At 38.8% G+C, this 16,762-nt stretch overlaps 1 protein-coding gene across 7 annotated transcripts in view; it reads right to left on the bottom strand.

Moving 5' to 3' along the window:
• The window catches only part of tshz3b (teashirt zinc finger homeobox 3b), a 75,277-nt gene extending 58,783 nt beyond the window's left edge, over nucleotides 1-16,494 (bottom strand). For 3 of the 7 annotated variants that reach the window (XR_011964261.1, XR_011964260.1, XM_072596167.1), the window contains exons 1-2: nucleotides 16,323-16,494; nucleotides 15,397-15,533 (exon numbers count right to left, since the gene is read on the bottom strand). Coding sequence is in view for 1 of the 7 variants with exons in the window: in XM_072596167.1 (XP_072452268.1) it covers nucleotides 15,397-15,533; nucleotides 16,323-16,381 (196 nt within the window). In the remaining 6 variants the exon portion in view is untranslated. Of the gene's footprint in view, nucleotides 1-11,658; nucleotides 11,763-14,474; nucleotides 14,517-15,396; nucleotides 15,669-16,322 lie in introns of those variants that run through there. The other 4 variants (XM_072596168.1, XM_072596171.1, XM_072596169.1 and 1 more) reach the window with 4 other exon arrangements.
• Nucleotides 16,495-16,762: the final 268 nt, after the last annotated feature.

Raw genomic sequence — 16,762 nt, 5'->3', positions numbered from 1 at the left:
ACGCTTCGGCGGGGCGGTGTGGACTTGTTGGGCCGAAGGGCCTGTTTCCACACTGTAAGTAATCTAATCTAATCTAATCTAATATCAAAAGGCCAGAAGTTTGTGTTAATATAAATAAAAGCCTTGTCAAGGTGACTGTTTGCTCTTTTAAGCCCCAGATCACTCAAGTAAGGCCAAAAGAAGTGTGTATGAATGATACTTTGATACACTGTTTAGAATGCAAATGTTCTATTTTGCGCATCAAAAAACAACAAAATGTATGCATTGTGAATATCAGCAGGGGGGTTCATGAAAACTCTAATACATTCTTTAAAGAAATGGTATTTGTGTGGAGATCTACACACTGATCATAAATAAATGAGATTTTTGACAGTTTAGCATAAAGCACATTGAAGTTATCTCTGATTCTTAAGAAAGGATTTCCCCGAAGGAATACCACAGGATGATGCTTAAAGCTGTCACCTACTGATGTTGTACAACAAGTTAAATACAATTCATTAAACTGCTGAAATCTTTCAGCCAGTTTTAAAATCCCCTGCTGCGGAAATTGTGCCACCTGGTCTCTCAGCTTCAACTGTGTAACTATATTGTGTCTTTGAAACTTGTTTTGTGACTTAACATTGGTCTCAGATGCTTTTTTAAAACAAAAAAATGCTTTCAAGTGATCATTGGTTTCCAAATTTAAATGTTAATATTGTTCGCAAAATACATTTTTTGGTTTTCGGGGAGGCTAAAGCTAATAAGCAACAGCTTGTTACAAAAAAGCTGCACAAGTCATTTTTATTTATGACGTTTGATCAATTTGCCATCATAAAAATTCATGACAAAATTAAGCACAAAACAGCACAGTTATCTGGGATTCGTTCTGGAACATAGGTGCCAGAATAATTTCAGTTGCAGAATCAAAAGAACATCTAAAGGAGCAAAACCGAACATTATGCTGAAATGTCTAATGTAAATGATACTCAGAAAGGCTAGTGCTGAAATCAATATTGATGCATCCTATTTTGTGCACCTGCTTAGGTTTTATTCCAAAATATTAATATAAAATGTTTTGGGTGGGGGTGGCGGCATATAACAGTCTCTCACAGAAAACTGCAATTTTCTAAAGACACCAAATTATCATTATAATGCATTTCCTCTGGCCCTACGAATTCCAATAACGGGTATCATCTGTAGAATGTTTTATTGTTTTTGGCTGTGTTTTTCATTAAGTCACTCAATTTTTTTCTGAATGGTTAGAAGCTGGTTCAGGTGCATTAAAATGGAAAAGGTGACAATTCACCTTTAGTCATTTTTAAGATGCATTTTTTAAAAATCTGTATAAAATGGTCTGTGAGGATGAGCAAAAGGTAGGGCCATGACAAAGACCCTCAAGTACTGCTTCGGTTACATTTTCATTCTATGTTAATGATTTTGAACAATGATGAAGACAATTGAAATGAGACAATGGAAGCTGGACTTGGCTCCAAACTTACAGTTTCTTGCTCAATGAATATACAACGAATTTCTGCCAAAAATGTATAATTTTATCAGTGGGAATTTTTAGCTTTCATTCAGGTAATGCTTACTTTATTGTTCTAGGAAAGAAACATTTCTTGGACGAATTTTAGTTTTGTTTTGGATTTCTAAGTATGAGAATGATAGAAGTGGTTAAAAATACAGAATACTTTAATTAAATCACAAGGTACAGTCTTTTAAATAATGGCAACCAATTTATTTTTTTTTCCATTTCCCAATCAATACTGCTTATTATTAGACCATTTTGATCCTACCAAAGGAGCTGTATGAGTACGTAACATCAGTAACATCTCCTTGGTACGATAAGAGACCACTTGAAGTTGTAATATTATAAAAATACAGGGTTTCTAGTCAGAATATGACAACTATTGAGCTGTCAGTAGTACTGTGATAACTTTGCTGTGATAAGTACACTTTAATATTAAACTGAACTAATATTGTAGCAATTGATTACTGTGATATACTCCTCCACAGCTCATGGAACTGTGTGGAATTCCACCAATAAAAACTACATAATGCATCTAGAATTATTGAAGTCAATAGTTTTCATCTTGTATTCCAATTTTACTGCTATTATAAGCAAAAAGAAGGAAGCTTGAACAATACTTCAAATAATCTTTCGTTGAGCTATTTAAGCAGCAAATGGTAAGAAAATTTTCTGTAGTCAAGTGAACATGTCAGGGTTATTTTCTTTACAATTTTCCTGTGGTAAACAAAGAACTTTTAACATTTGTCCAATAAAAGAAAAACACTACCTCCACTGATTAACCTCTATTACCAAATGGATAGATTTCAAAATCAGTTTCAGGGATGATGGCCCCATTCATTTCAGCAATAATTCAAGTTGAAACAAAAGCTCTAGGACAGTTCAACTTTTGAGTTTTATCAAAATGATGCAGCAAAAAATTAATCTATGGCTTCTGTTCATGATTTCTCAGCCTTTGAGTTCCACATATAACAATTTCCATACTGCAGCAATAATTTATCAGTAAAAAAACTTTTGAACTAAACAATCTTAGTTTTTCAATCAAACTTTGAAAATTGTGCAGCTTATTGTAGTTTCTTTGTTTACATCTTCAGAATTCATCTTAATACAAATGCAGCCCTTGGAATGTGTTTACAAACTGAGTCATTCCATACTGGTCTGCAAAAACCTTATATATGAACAGGTCTCAGAAATTAAAAAGTGCAATGATGATTCCATATCTACAGCATTCACTGAAACAAAATGTAGGCTTGAGTTGACATAGATTCAAAGCATAAAGCAACAGTTTATGATTTTGTAAACGATGAATTGCCTAAAAATGAGAGGAGGAGGACTGATTTGGAGAGTGATTACTGAAAGGTAAGTCCAACAAGGGAATTCTCTGTATAAAACCATACGTAACTTAGTGTGATACATATACTTAACATGATAAAGTTAACGACAATCCAGGAACTTTCTTTTTTCTGCAGCTATTTATTCTCATTGAACATTGAGGAGGGGTAATTAATCCCTTACTGACTGGACAAATACCTTCCCCTCTTAAGTTTAAAAAGGAAACTTCTTTTGGTTTTAGAAAGCAATATACTGTGCTTGGAGGAAATCTGAAATAAGCAAAGACAATGCTGCAGAAACTTAGCAGGTCTGGCTGTATCTGTGAGGAGAAATGGAGCTAACGCTTTTGAGTGCAATCAGACTTCTCTATAGAAATGAAGAAGTTCAGAAGACACCACATTGGATTCGAACTATTAGCCATGTTTCTCTCTCCATAGGTATTGCAAAATGTTCTTTTGGTTCATTCACAGAAATAAAAACTGGAACATAACAACATCCCCTATGTGTCCTGAACTTCAAATATCCTATTACAATATTCAGCATCCCAAAGTTACAGAAAATGCTTTGTCTAATACATTACAAAATACAAGATATTATGAATCCTGGAAAGAAAATTTAGGACTTTACAGGTTTTCACTGATTTCTTGATATATGATCAGTATTCAATCAACAGGAAAATAAAAACAGAGTTTTAAAAATTAAGCATCCCAGTGGGATTAAATTTAATTTTTCTTTGGGTATCCATATTGAATATTTCCTAGAAGGTGGACTAAAATCTATAGCTCACTTTTGATACAATTTAGAACAGTTATCATGGGCATGATATAGTCCTGACAACATCAAATATGTTATTACTGTCACTGCAGTTCATCAACAGACCTGCATCTTCAGAATTTTAATACCAGATGTAAGCTGGCTTTAGTTTACAGTATATAATGTAATTATGTTTTAACACTGGATGTACTTCACCTCAATGGTAGAATAAAAAAGTGGAACCCAATATTGTCTCTAAAACTGTAACAGGAATTAAGAGAATTTTAGCTGAGTTATACAATTTTAGCAATGTTCAACTCACATTGTAATATGATAATAGAATATAAGACCACTGTATGCTAATATATTTAAGCCTAATAATGAATCATACTGTGCTTGTTCCATTACATCGCTATGGTCACAAACTACATTACTGAATGAAAATTTTATTTTCTTTCTCACACACCCTACCATTTTCTCCCCATGCTTAAATTTTATATAAATGCTTTTTATACCATATAAAAGAGAGGACTCATAGTGGCTTCATATTATAACGTACACCATCTGTTTATTTTCACAAATTTCAGCTCAAGAACAAAAATTTAAACTGACCTAACTAACTTTGGTCTCAAATTTGATTTCCAACCAGTATACTGGTTTCTTTCATTCAGAGAAAGAACATGGTGTTGGTGACTGAATATTGATTATTGAAAAGATTGATTCAATATTTAGATACATTAAACCACCATTAAAGGGTCTGACTTCCTGATTAAATGCGCATTCCATGTCCTGTACAATAACCACATCTGTGTCACTCCAATCGAACTACTAACATATTTGTATCAGATTTCTGAGTAGGTACATGTATAGCCAGCCAATAAAGTGAAGTGGGAGGTGGAGTAATTCTATTACTCAAATATCATCACGAGGCTTCATAGGTCTGACTGGCCAATCAAATGTCTGTACAATCCCTGTCCAAATGTGCTGCTTGATGACAAGCTGATTATCTAATTATTTAAATTTCTGTCAGTAAAAAACATTAAGTAATTATAATCGATTTATAAGCACAGTAAAGCCAAACTACGATGCTTCTGTGTACTAAACCATTACGCAGAATAGTTGAAATACAAATTCAGTAGAAATTGCCATAGTGGAACTACTATTACAGATGAACAACTTCATTATACTCACAATACAGGCATTTATTTTTAAAAAATGTTTGCAATTACTCTATTTATAAAGAGTAATTAGAATAATATATTTACTGGGCAATTTTGGGGCCACAGCATACTCTAGAGATCTACGGGGATACGGTTAAAATCACATCACAACACCTGCTGGAATTTAAACTCTAACAACTAATTCAATTGATCAATAAAAAAAATCCTAGAATCGAAAGCTCTTCTCAGTAATATTGCCATGAAACGACCAATGTTTGTTGTAAAATGTCCATCTGGTTCATTAATGTGTTTTGGGGAATGATATTTTCCATCATTACCTGGTTATGGCCCACATGTGACTTCAGACCCACAGCAATGCAGGTAACTCTTAAATTCCCTCTGAAAAAGCTTAGCAAGCAACACAGTTGCACCTAATTGCTGTAGAAAAGTCAAAAATGAATTTTAAATAACCCTCGAATTATCTTAAGCACCTGAAATGACAAAGGCACATGCAGCCCTGTTGATCCTGCAAATTCCTCTTTCCTGCCATCTTGGGAAAACTGTTCCCCAGATGGGTCAAGAACAGCTTGACATACTCAGTCGCAGAATCATCCCTGAAAGCCAATGGCCTAGCAAGCACTTTCCGCATCCCAGGGTATATCCTGTCTCACCAGTAGAGGTGGCAACAGCACCGTGGTACACATTGGGAAGGGTTTTACCCTAAATACGGAACATCCGGATTCCATGATGCCTTGTGGCATCTGGCCCACTACCTTTAGCTGATGTATCATTATTCCTCTACTTTGAAAGCTACTTAGATTCTTAGATTCCCTACAGTGTGGAAACAGGCCCTTCAGCCCAACAAGTCCACACCGATCCTCTGAAGAGCAACCCACCCAGACCCATTCCCTTACATTTACCCCTGCACCTAACACTACGGACAATTTAGCATCATCAATTCACCTAACCTGCACATTTTGGAGGAAACATAGAGATTAGTAATGACCTGGAGTATTCTCAGGGGTGGAATGATCAACGTCCATCACCAAGACCGACCCAGAAACACAACTAACCGATCTAGCTGCATCCTGACGGATATATCTTCCATACTAGGCTGGTGGGTGATGCAGATAGAACAAATGAGGAAAAAACTATTAGGGTTTATCCTCATTGATCTACTTGTCACAGATGCATCTGTTCACGACAGTATTGGTAGGATGGCAGGATAAGATCTGATAGTTTTTGTCTCCCTTATTTGTTCTATCTACATCAGCTACCGGCCCATATTTTCCAATGAAAGAATATTTAACCACATTCTCTTAACATTCAGTGACCTGACCATCACTGAATTACCACTAGCAACATCTTGTGGTCTACCATTGCCTCAAAACATAAGAGGGTCAGCTATATACGTACTACGATATAACAGTAGATCAAGACTGGGAATTCTGAATAAAATAACTCACCCCTTGACACCCTAAAGTCTGCTCACCATTGACAAAGGTATAGTCAGGAGTGTAATAGAATACTCCTCACCAGGATTAACCAATACCAGCAGCACTCGGCAAACTTACACCATCAATACAAAGAAGACCACTTGATCGACACCCCATCCACTACTTTAAACATGTAATCACTCCACCACCAATATGCAGTAGCAGCAGCGTACACTCTACAAAGATGCGTTGCAGCAACTCACCAAGGCTCTTGAGACAGCACTTTCCACATCAGTGATCTCTCTACCACCTAGAAGGACAAGGGCAGATAAGCATGGGAACAACACAACCTGCAAGTTCCCCTCAAATCCATATATCCTCATGACACAGAACCATATTGCTGTTCCTTTACTATTGCAAGATCAAAATCCTGGAACTCCTTTACCTAATAGAACTATAGCAGTGCCTGCATTAGTTGAACACCAGAGTTTTGAAAAGGTGATTCACCACTACCTTTTAAAAACACAAAGAAAATATGAACTTATCTGCAATAACCACATTCCTTGAAAAAAACACTATCGCTTTATTTAAATTGAATCATTTCTTCACTGCATTTCAAGTGAAAATCAGTCAACAAAAAGACAATGTTAGAATGCACATAGATGAGCAGTTAACAGGAAGTGAACTGATAAGACTGAAATAACTCACATGGAGGGAAATCGCAAAAAAAAATCATTTTACAGTGCAAAAATATCAGTTTTCAAGAGGGAGAACAGTATCACACTTTTGCCCAAATTTCTGAGAATGTAAATATTTTCTACTACATATTACAGTTATTCACCTTTAATAGTCATACAATGGGTCAGAAGTTGCTGTAAAAATAACAGTGAGGCTAATGGTACTCAACAATATTTGTGTAAATGCTATAGCAGCTATAGACAAGGGGGAGATGCAGTTAAAGTGAAATATCCCAAACTTGCTGGCTGAGATATGCCCTTTGACTGTGACGCTTTGTGAAACCTACAATTCACTATATGCCTCATTGCTGAAATCCATTTAGTAGTGTCAAATCGCTGCACTTGTTAAGTATAGAGAAACTAAATTCACCTCAATAAGTTAAATTTTGTACATTTCAATCTAAGTACTCTTTTAATAATGTGATAACTGACAGTTACTGTGACACAGAACATTAACTATTATAAAATTAAGTCTCAATATTACAGATTTGTATTGTCACTGGACATTTTGTAAATCCTAAAACTTACTCTTCCTTTCTCTTTATTGTACTCCCTCACTTAATCTAATCTTTCTTTCCCTTTCTACATACTGGATTTGACATTGAACTTGCCTACTCTAAAATGCACTTCTTTCTCAGTCTGTTTGTTGTTAATTTCACAATTATTAAATCTGATTGGATAAGGAGATATCGAGTTGCTTGACCTGTTCATTTCCTGAAGAAGGGCTTATGCCTGAAACGTCAATTCTCCTGTTCCTTGGATGCTGCCTGACCTGCTGCGTTTTTCCAGCAACACATTTTCAGCTCTGTTCATTTACGTCCCAGACACTCTGCTGTTTCACCTGGACCTCAAGACCTCACACTTTTAGCAACTTACCATGCAAGTAAATTAAAATTGAATTACAAGAGCAAATCAAAACAACAGCCATGACTTGATAGAGTATGACTCAATCTCTGTCTGTTCTATGTTCTAAGAATCTAAATTCCACTGTTGCGCTAACTGGGAAACAGGAATGGACTAGACTCTAAGATAATTTCTAATACCAGTAGACATACAGTGTTGATATTCCAAATGTGGCTGAAAACATCAGATTAGTGGTGGCCATCCAGCTTCCATGTTTGAGTGCATGCAAGAAGGTCAATACTACAACAGCATAAAGTTGCTTGACTTTTAACTACTGTAAAAGTGGACAGTATACAGCTGAATGAAGCATGCAGCCAAGACTTACTCAACAGACTTCTGATGGAAAGTTGTAAGTCTCTGTCAGACCTTTCAAGCAAATAGTACTAACTTCTTTAGCTCTTGCTCAGAATTTTCTCAGGAATGAACCATGAATGCCAAATCATTTTTTTTTATTAATTAAAAACTATGCACAACAGAGTACATATTTTATCAGTGCTCAGCTGCTTAAGTGTCTAGAAAAGACCAGGCATTTTTTTCAAGCAATCCAGAGCAAGTACTTGCAAGGGTCATATCTTTTTAATTATCTTTTCTTGCTTTGATTAATTATTCTGTCTGACAATAGCGTGTTTCTAATGCTATTCACCTGCCTTTGATGATTGACAACTTTTCTGTCTGATTCAAAGCAAACAGCTGCTGCCATGATTGCCTAGCAACCAGGATGTGATGGATGAGCCCTAAAGATGGATGGCTACAATAAATCATGTCTCCTGACTATAAAACAGGGGAAAAAAGACAAGAATAAAACAAACCAAAACAAAAGTACTTTTCATTTCTCATTTCTTAAACTTTGATCATATTTATTTGCACCTGAAATCTTCTTGGCGTTTGTTGTAAGCAAAAGTTTACGAACGAGTAATAAGGTATAGGCCTCGCACCTCAATCAAACAAGACTGTATCCCTTGCAAAGTTCAATCATTGTAAAATGATATCAAAAAATTTTAAAATAAATTGTTAGTAAATATTAAATTGGAATTTGAAATTTAACCTCAACACTGGGTGCTGGAAACCACTTTGTCCCACATACTATTAAGTTATTCTTTGAACACTTCATCTCCAACTATTATTTTTACGCTTTCGGGCTTCAAGTGTTGGTGCCTTAGTTGCATTCTATCCACCTATTCTGGCCCACACAAAACTTTTCTGTCCTGATTAATATGAATATTCTTCTTAGTAAACACAGCCTTTTTATTCCCTTACAAAAATGTGAGGCAGTCCCATAATGACCAGCTGGTATCTGGTAACAAACAACTAGAAAGCAAAGCCATCCATCAAACTGTGCACATCTAGGCTCCTATTCCGTCCCAGCTCGTCCAACTCTCAAGTTACAGCTTTACACGGCAAGTCTAAATAATATTCAAAATGATAAATGGCACCATAAGCCTGATATCCATCATCAATCTTTTTTTAAGAAACATCCATCTTCAATAATGCACGTTTGAATCATGTGAAACCAAGAGCTCCCAGATTCATTTACACAACCCCCAGCAAGCTGTGCTGCTTGACTGATACCTGTCAGCCTGTCCCCTAAGTGCAAATTCTGCTGCAAGGGTTTAGGGAGTGGGGTAGGAGATAATAGCAGAGCACACAACCTCTTCACTTACTCTGTCAATCTCTTTCAGTGACTCTCCACCCTCTATCTTTCCCCCTACTCCCTCTCCTCCCATAAGCATACACTTCCCAAATCAGCAGCGCCTCTCCTCAACTCTATGCTAAGAGAAAAAGACAGCTTTGCACGAAACTGGGCTGTATTCCCTCCCTCAGTGTCTGGAAGGGCCCATTTGATAAATGACACATGTCATTCTGTCAGTGGGAAAGGGTGGGTCAGTGATATATGACTCTGCTGAAAAGGAAATCGACTGTTTGGCATGGTGCAGCTATTCTCCACCAGGATTTGGTTTCAGAACACTGAAAATGAAATCTACCATATTTCAAGTGCATAGTTAGGGCAAGCTGACATGAGACCTGAGGAGCTCTTCCTCCCTGCCCTTCGTATTTTTTTTGTGTTAAGATTGTTTCTCCGACGGAAACCACAAGAAAAGGGCCTCTATCAAACTCTGCGACAGTTACAATTAGAGGAGTAATATGTAAACAAGTTCTAGCCCTGCAGCTTTTTAAAGTGCAGGCCCCAAACCCCACACACAACTGAGATAAAAACAAGCACGTTCGAATAAGTACTTCCCACAGCTTAACATCTGCAAAGTAAATTTTTTAAGGAAAACAAAACATTTGAGACAGGCGTGAGTGGTTCTTCCCTCCCCTACACACACAGACACACACCTCCCTCCTCCTCCCCCCCTCCCCCCCAACCTTCATTAGCTCACTGGTAGGGTGGCACTTCAGAACCTCATTACTGAAAGAGGATTTATGAAGCTGAACCCAATGGCAAAGAAAAGGCATCTGTCAATAATTGCAGGGAGCTGCACTCACAGCTCAAGAAGCTTTGAAATCTCATTAAGTATGCAGTTATCAGGCATAAAGATCAAAAACATTACTCAACTCAGACAGAATCTTATGGAAGAACATTAATTAGCAACAGGCCTACAGTACAAAAACAGACTTCCACTAACACCTGCCCAGCCCACTAACCAGTAACACCCCCTCCCTTCATAAAATAATTCCCAGCATCTGAGATTGATCAACTACATGAAACGGGGGGAAGAAAAAAAAAATCAGTTGAGACAGTCTTGGCAGTGAAGAGAGAAAAGGAAGAGGCTGTCAAAGTTGAGAAGGATGTCAGCACTGGCCCTGATTACAGAGGCCTATACAGTTCCCAGGCCTTTCATCATCTCTGCCATCAAAAACACAGTCTGTGTCACAGATGGATGACTGATGGCTGCCAGTCTTAACTGACCTCACCAAGCCTCCTGGGCCCCTGCTGAGATCTGGCCCTCAAGCAATAGGCTTGATCTAACAGGAAAAATACTCTAGGCACAGAGCCCAAGCCTGTAGATGTATTAAATAGCACCCTGCTTCTCAAGAAAATCATGCAATTAGATTTTCTTTTACTAAAAATCATTAATACAAACTTTTTGTTGAATAATTTGAAAAGAGCTGTGACAGAAAGTTGGTCGCTACTGTAATTTAGATACGGACGGTGTTTCAAACATATTTATATAATAGTCATAAAGCAGAGTTAATGTGTTTTTGTTCTGGAGCTACTACCTGACTCTATAGATGACAACAAAACACCTAGAAATTTTTGAGACTAAGATGGATGGATTTTATATTCACTGAAGGTATCAAGGTATACAAATGAAACACAGATACATGGAGCTGAATTACAGATTGGCTGTGATCTAACTGAATGGCAGAACTGGGGTTGACAGATCTCTCCTGTTCCTAGCTTTATATTTTTCAGGTAAATTGACCCAAGTGTGGTAACATTAGGGCTTTTCCAACACTATTTTCAAACATTGTTAAGTTATCTTGCTAATGTCAAACTCATTGCTGAGGAACACCCGATATTGCAAGTACACAATTTCCGTACATAAAGTATAACTAAGTGCAGTAAAATTCATTTTGTACTTTGCTAGAATTTTCTCTGCTTATCAACAAATAAAATATAATTTGTGTTAACTGAGGATACACATTTTTACAACTAAATGCAGCAATATACACTTTAAGAATGTTGATTTTCCCAATGGATAATCAACTACCATTTATGTTACCAATTCTACATGACAGCCAAATGGAATCCATTCTAGCATAACACTGATAGTGTAAAGCTTCCTGACATAACGTATTGGTATGAAACCAGCATAAAATGTCACCTCCTGATCCCTGGATTTCACATAGTTTTCAGGCTGGCATCTTCCAATTGTAGACACTGAGGCGGCATGAAACTGGTATTGGTATCCCGCCAGCTTTACAGTCCCTATGGAAATGAAGACGTTAGTGTGTGACTGCTAGCGACGCATGACGCTCTCCACTGGCATCTGCCCAGTCCTTCTTATGTGCAAATTTAAAACACAATGCAGCTCTCGTGACAAGGGTTGCACTCTTCTGGCGGGCATGGTTATCAGTGTAGAGAGCTGCTCCGTTGTGACTATATGCATGTTGGACTACCTCTGACCACACACAGCAGTACCCATGGTTAAGAAATGATGCAGGTCACAACCAAGGCTACAGCCATATCTGGATGCTGGTTTCAGGTTTCCTATCTAAGTTATTTCATAATTACTTTTACCATAACACAGATGGCAGCTAAAAATAGGTCCAAAAAGCTAAGAATAAACAGGTTTTCTGTTTTCTTACAGACTGGATAACAAAGAGAAGCACTACTTTGCAATGGATGACAAAAACCTAATTTTTTAAGATAAACTTACTTATGAATTCCCCCTTCTTGAACAGCTGTCCTGGGTGATGAAACCAGATATTCATAATTGATAACATGTACCCTGACAATACATATTAATAATTCATAATTACATCTACAAAAAAGTTAGCTGTTCAAGACATTCTTTAAATATTGCACCTTCACTTAACATTGCAAACAGTTTAGGGTGCGTAGGACATGATCCTTTGTATGGAATATATTAATCAATGAACCTTTTCTGAACTCTCAATTTGAAATAGGAATTGATGGATTGACAGATTATGTCTCTTCATGCTTTTTCCTCAATCTTAGCCTAGCCCTAACAATCCTACGAGCCACATTGTTGCAAAATGAACCAGTCTCATCCTGCTAACTCACCCTGGCTTCACTGCATTCCCATAACCCTGCAGCAGTCACAATTCATTCTAATCACTTTACAAAACAATCTTTAGCAAAAGAAAAATGCAGACTTGTGAGCCAATTTAAGAAATAACTGCTGATACATCAGTTATTGACTATTTTACTCCTGCTCATGATAGTGCTCAAGGCAAAACTGGGAACAAAATGACAGCATCAACTGTATGCAATAAACTGTTGCCCGGGAGAGCACTGAAGCCTTAATTGACAGCTGTCAAGCTAATGGAAGCAATGCCAGTTGATTCTGGAAAATTCTGTTTACTGGTTAAATATTTCAAAGAAACTTTCAGGCAGTCTTATGGTTATGCTTTTTTCCTTCTTTTCTCTTTGTTGTTCATTCCTTGCAAAAGCTGAGAACGGCCATAACTAATCATTCTGTCAGTTGGCTGCTAGGAAGAATCTCCATCCAGCAGAGCAATGTGTAGCAGGTTTGCAGGCAAATAATACTGCAACAGTCAACCACAAGCACCTCTGTAGGTACTCTACCTCTCGCTGCTTTCTTCATGTTTGGGATGATGGCAATAACAACTAAACAGATTATCTTAATCCAATGAGTACAGTACAGCTTTGTGCTCCACATAGTTTATCTCTATGATTGATATACTTTTCTTTCTGAAGATTATCATGTTCTAAACAGGATGACACTGTTGATGTGAAAATTACAAACTTTTATATACCACGACAAGGAAAAAATGTAAAGGAAATGTACTGCTTGCTTTACTCATTTTCACACTACCTTTCAAAAATACAGCCAAAAGACTTTTTAAAAATTATATCTGAATTGATAGTAGAATAAAAACATTTCCGCTTAAGTTGAGAGCCAACTAGCAAATCTTCTCATACAAATATGTAATTAAGAACACTTTTAGAAAATGCACTCTGACATACACTCATAATACCCTGTTACCTTTGATGATCGTTGATTTCTGTCCTAGTGAACCCCTAAACTAAATCAATCTGTTTTTTACAGATTCTTGGTGACAATTCTAGTCTTCTGTATTAGACAATTCACAATATGCTGTCACAAACCAGCAAGACAAAGAATTCTTGAGCACCTGTCTACAAAATAAAATTCACTGCTGGGGTTTGTTCATTGTTGTTGTTATTCTACCAGAGACCATTAAAAGGCCCTAATTTCTGTGACATGATTATCCAGGTACCAAAGCCCATTTGTCACCTGCAGCAGAAAATTGAGTTAATGCACAACTAAAGGCAACTAGGACTGTGTAATATCAACTTGATTACATCAAACTAGCTGCAAACCTAATTCTGCTGTATGACAGTGCGTGGAGCTTGTCATCTCCAATCATTGAACCTGTCAGGAATCCATCAGGTTTACAGCTAATTAGGTGAACACTAATGAAGCTGGCAAAACAACTTTTCTTTTTTTACGGCTGAGCGGACCTTTCAGTTTGGGAAATCTTGTGTATACTCAATCCGCTCAAGGTTGCTGGGGACTGGTTTCCCGAAGTTACCATCACAGCACATCAGCCGACATTTTTTTTTGTGTGTGTGCTACTTCCATCACTACAGAGCAATCAATTTGTCATCACTCTTTGTATACCACAAAGCAGTCATGAACCTTATAACTTGCAGCTGTGAGGGCCAAGAGAAAAAAATTACAGGAAGTTGCTGTGCCTCTAACAAAACAGAGAGAAAAAAAATCATGCACAGCTCACTAATTTGTCTTCATCTACCCATCAGCAGCATAACTATTCTTTTTACCTCCCCCCCCCACCTTTTTAAATAAGTGGTCTTTCAGTCATCAACACCCCCTTCCCCATATCCATTAGGCAAAGGCATTTTGATAAAGTACGCCAAAGCCTGTGTATGGGAAAGAATGAAAGCACTCACTCTGCCAACTTCTGATTGACCATTAAGCTATTGATGAATGTGCCTGTCAGGAGAGAGACAATTAAATCAAATATGAAACAAAGTCGTTTTGACGGGTCATTTTGATAGAATAGTCCTATTCTTCCATCCCTTAGAAGACATGCATTTAAGTTTCTGTCAACACCTTTTATCTCTCTCTCTTTCTCTCTTTTTAAAAAAAATCTTGTCCAATCTCCAGCTTTTTTTGGGGGGGGGGGGAAGTGAAGTGGTTTGACAGCTAGATGACAGGGGAGGTGTTACGTCATAGGCATGTGCGTTGCCATGGTGAGTGATTTATTGATGTTTATCGGGAATGAATAGATCAAAGCACGCCAGATGACAGGCAATCAATCAGGCATCAAATCAAGGATGGCAATTGTCTATAAAAACCAGTTCCATTCCACAACCCCCATTGTTGATGGTGGAGCTTCCTAGTTCCTCTAACAAATACACTGAGCTTGGGAGAGAGAGAGAGAGAGAGAGAGGTGGGGAAACTTAACAGGACTTGACATTTTTATGGATAAATATAAATAAGGCGCATTTTAAAAAGTACAGACTGGAAAAGCCCTGTCAGTTAGAGCAGGCTGAGCGTTCGCTGATAAATACTTTTTGTTTTGTTTTGTGCATTTCTTAAAATAAAACATTAAAACTCTGCTCCATCCCAGATTTTTTTTTGGATGGGGGTGGGAGCTGGCAGGGGCTGAAGAAGTATGACACAAGTTAACCAAAGAAGGTTTTTATCTGTTTCTCTCTCTTCGGGACAGCAAGATTATCATTTTTAGAGGCAAGTAATCTTGCTGCCCACCGTCGCCACCACCTTCCACCCTCCCCCCTACCCACCCTCCCCCCTCCCTTATCATCCCTCCACCCCTTCTCCCTCTGTCACTCCCACATGGGATTGTACCTGCGGAGCGCCGGGGCGCTTGCTGCTTCCTTCTCGGCATACTGGTCAGAGTTAGCCCGACAGATCCCCAACTCCTTCCAAGGTGGCTGCGCGGCGGCCGGGCGGCGTTCTCATGCAAACTGCGTCGGGGCTTCGGGCTGGCAGAGCGGGTAAATACGAAGAGGAGAGAGAAAAAAAAGAGACAGACTCAGAAAGGGGGAGGAAAAGGGACAGAGGCAGACAGGGAGAAAGAGGCGAAGGGAGCAGAGGAACTCAAGTGAGTCAGTGAGAGAGCCACTGTCTCTCTCTTTCTTACTCACTCACTCACTCCATACAACACATCGTCTTAGCTCCTCACAGTCACTCGCTGGGAGCTGCAACAGGCAAGCTTAAAAGAAAACGAGCTGATCGCGTCACCCAAAGTCGACATTCTTTAACTGTCAACTTCAAAATCAAACAAAAAACAACACAGACACACACCCCCGGCTCGTCAGCATCCGTCAACCCCTGGCCATTTACACTGACCTTCCTAGCCCACTCAATCCCTAAATAAACCCTTCAATTTGAAAAAAAAGACACACGGCACCAACACGGCGACTAGCCCAAGTTAGATCAGATCGTGATTTTTGGTTTTTAACAGAAAAAAATAAGTTTCTTTAAGGGAAAGGAAATGGAAGCGTGAGATGGTGAACTAAGTTGTGTTTCTCATTTGCCCCCTCACCCCCGCCCCACAGTCTCGGAGCAATCCCAGCCCCTGTGTCTCTGTCTGTCTGTCTGTGTGTGTGTTATTCTGCAGCTGGGCTGGAGAAAGTACTTGTTGAGAAAGTGCTGAATCCAGCGGCCCGCTGGGCAGGAGGAGGAGGAGGAGGAAGACGAGGAGGAGGTTGTGTTGATTTCTCTCTTGTTTTTTGGTTTAAAAAACATTTTAAAAACCCGATGTTACTCACAGGTTTTGCTCGGCTGGGTGCTGAGTGAGGCTGGCTCTGTGTCCCCGCTGAGGGCTCATACGAGCCGGGAGCGCAGCTGCTGCCCGCCGCCCTGACGCCTCTCGGTGCCTGCAGGAGCGGAGCGGGAGCCCGCCAGCGGAGTCTCACGCCCCGGGGACTGTGGCGGGGCTGTGCCGGGGGGACGCGCCAGCTTCCTGCTGCTCGCCGGTGAACCTCTTGCCTAGTAGACAGCTTTCAGGAACCTCCATTTAGACAAGGATCGATTGGCTTGGAACTCGATTGCGCGCCCCTTACGGAAATGAAGATCAGAAGAAGGGGCCGGACTCGAACTGTGTTCAAGTGCTTTGGAGAACATGGATCAGCAAATGCCAAACAGTTTCTTGGATACCAATTGCACTTTTTTTTTGCTTTTCTTGGCAGAAAGGTATTTAGTGACAGCC

This window comes from Chiloscyllium punctatum, chromosome 26, assembly GCF_047496795.1.
Source record: "Chiloscyllium punctatum isolate Juve2018m chromosome 26, sChiPun1.3, whole genome shotgun sequence".
In the NCBI taxonomy this organism is placed as follows: Eukaryota; Metazoa; Chordata; class Chondrichthyes; order Orectolobiformes; family Hemiscylliidae; genus Chiloscyllium; species Chiloscyllium punctatum.
This window is presented reverse-complemented; position numbering and strand designations above follow the sequence as displayed.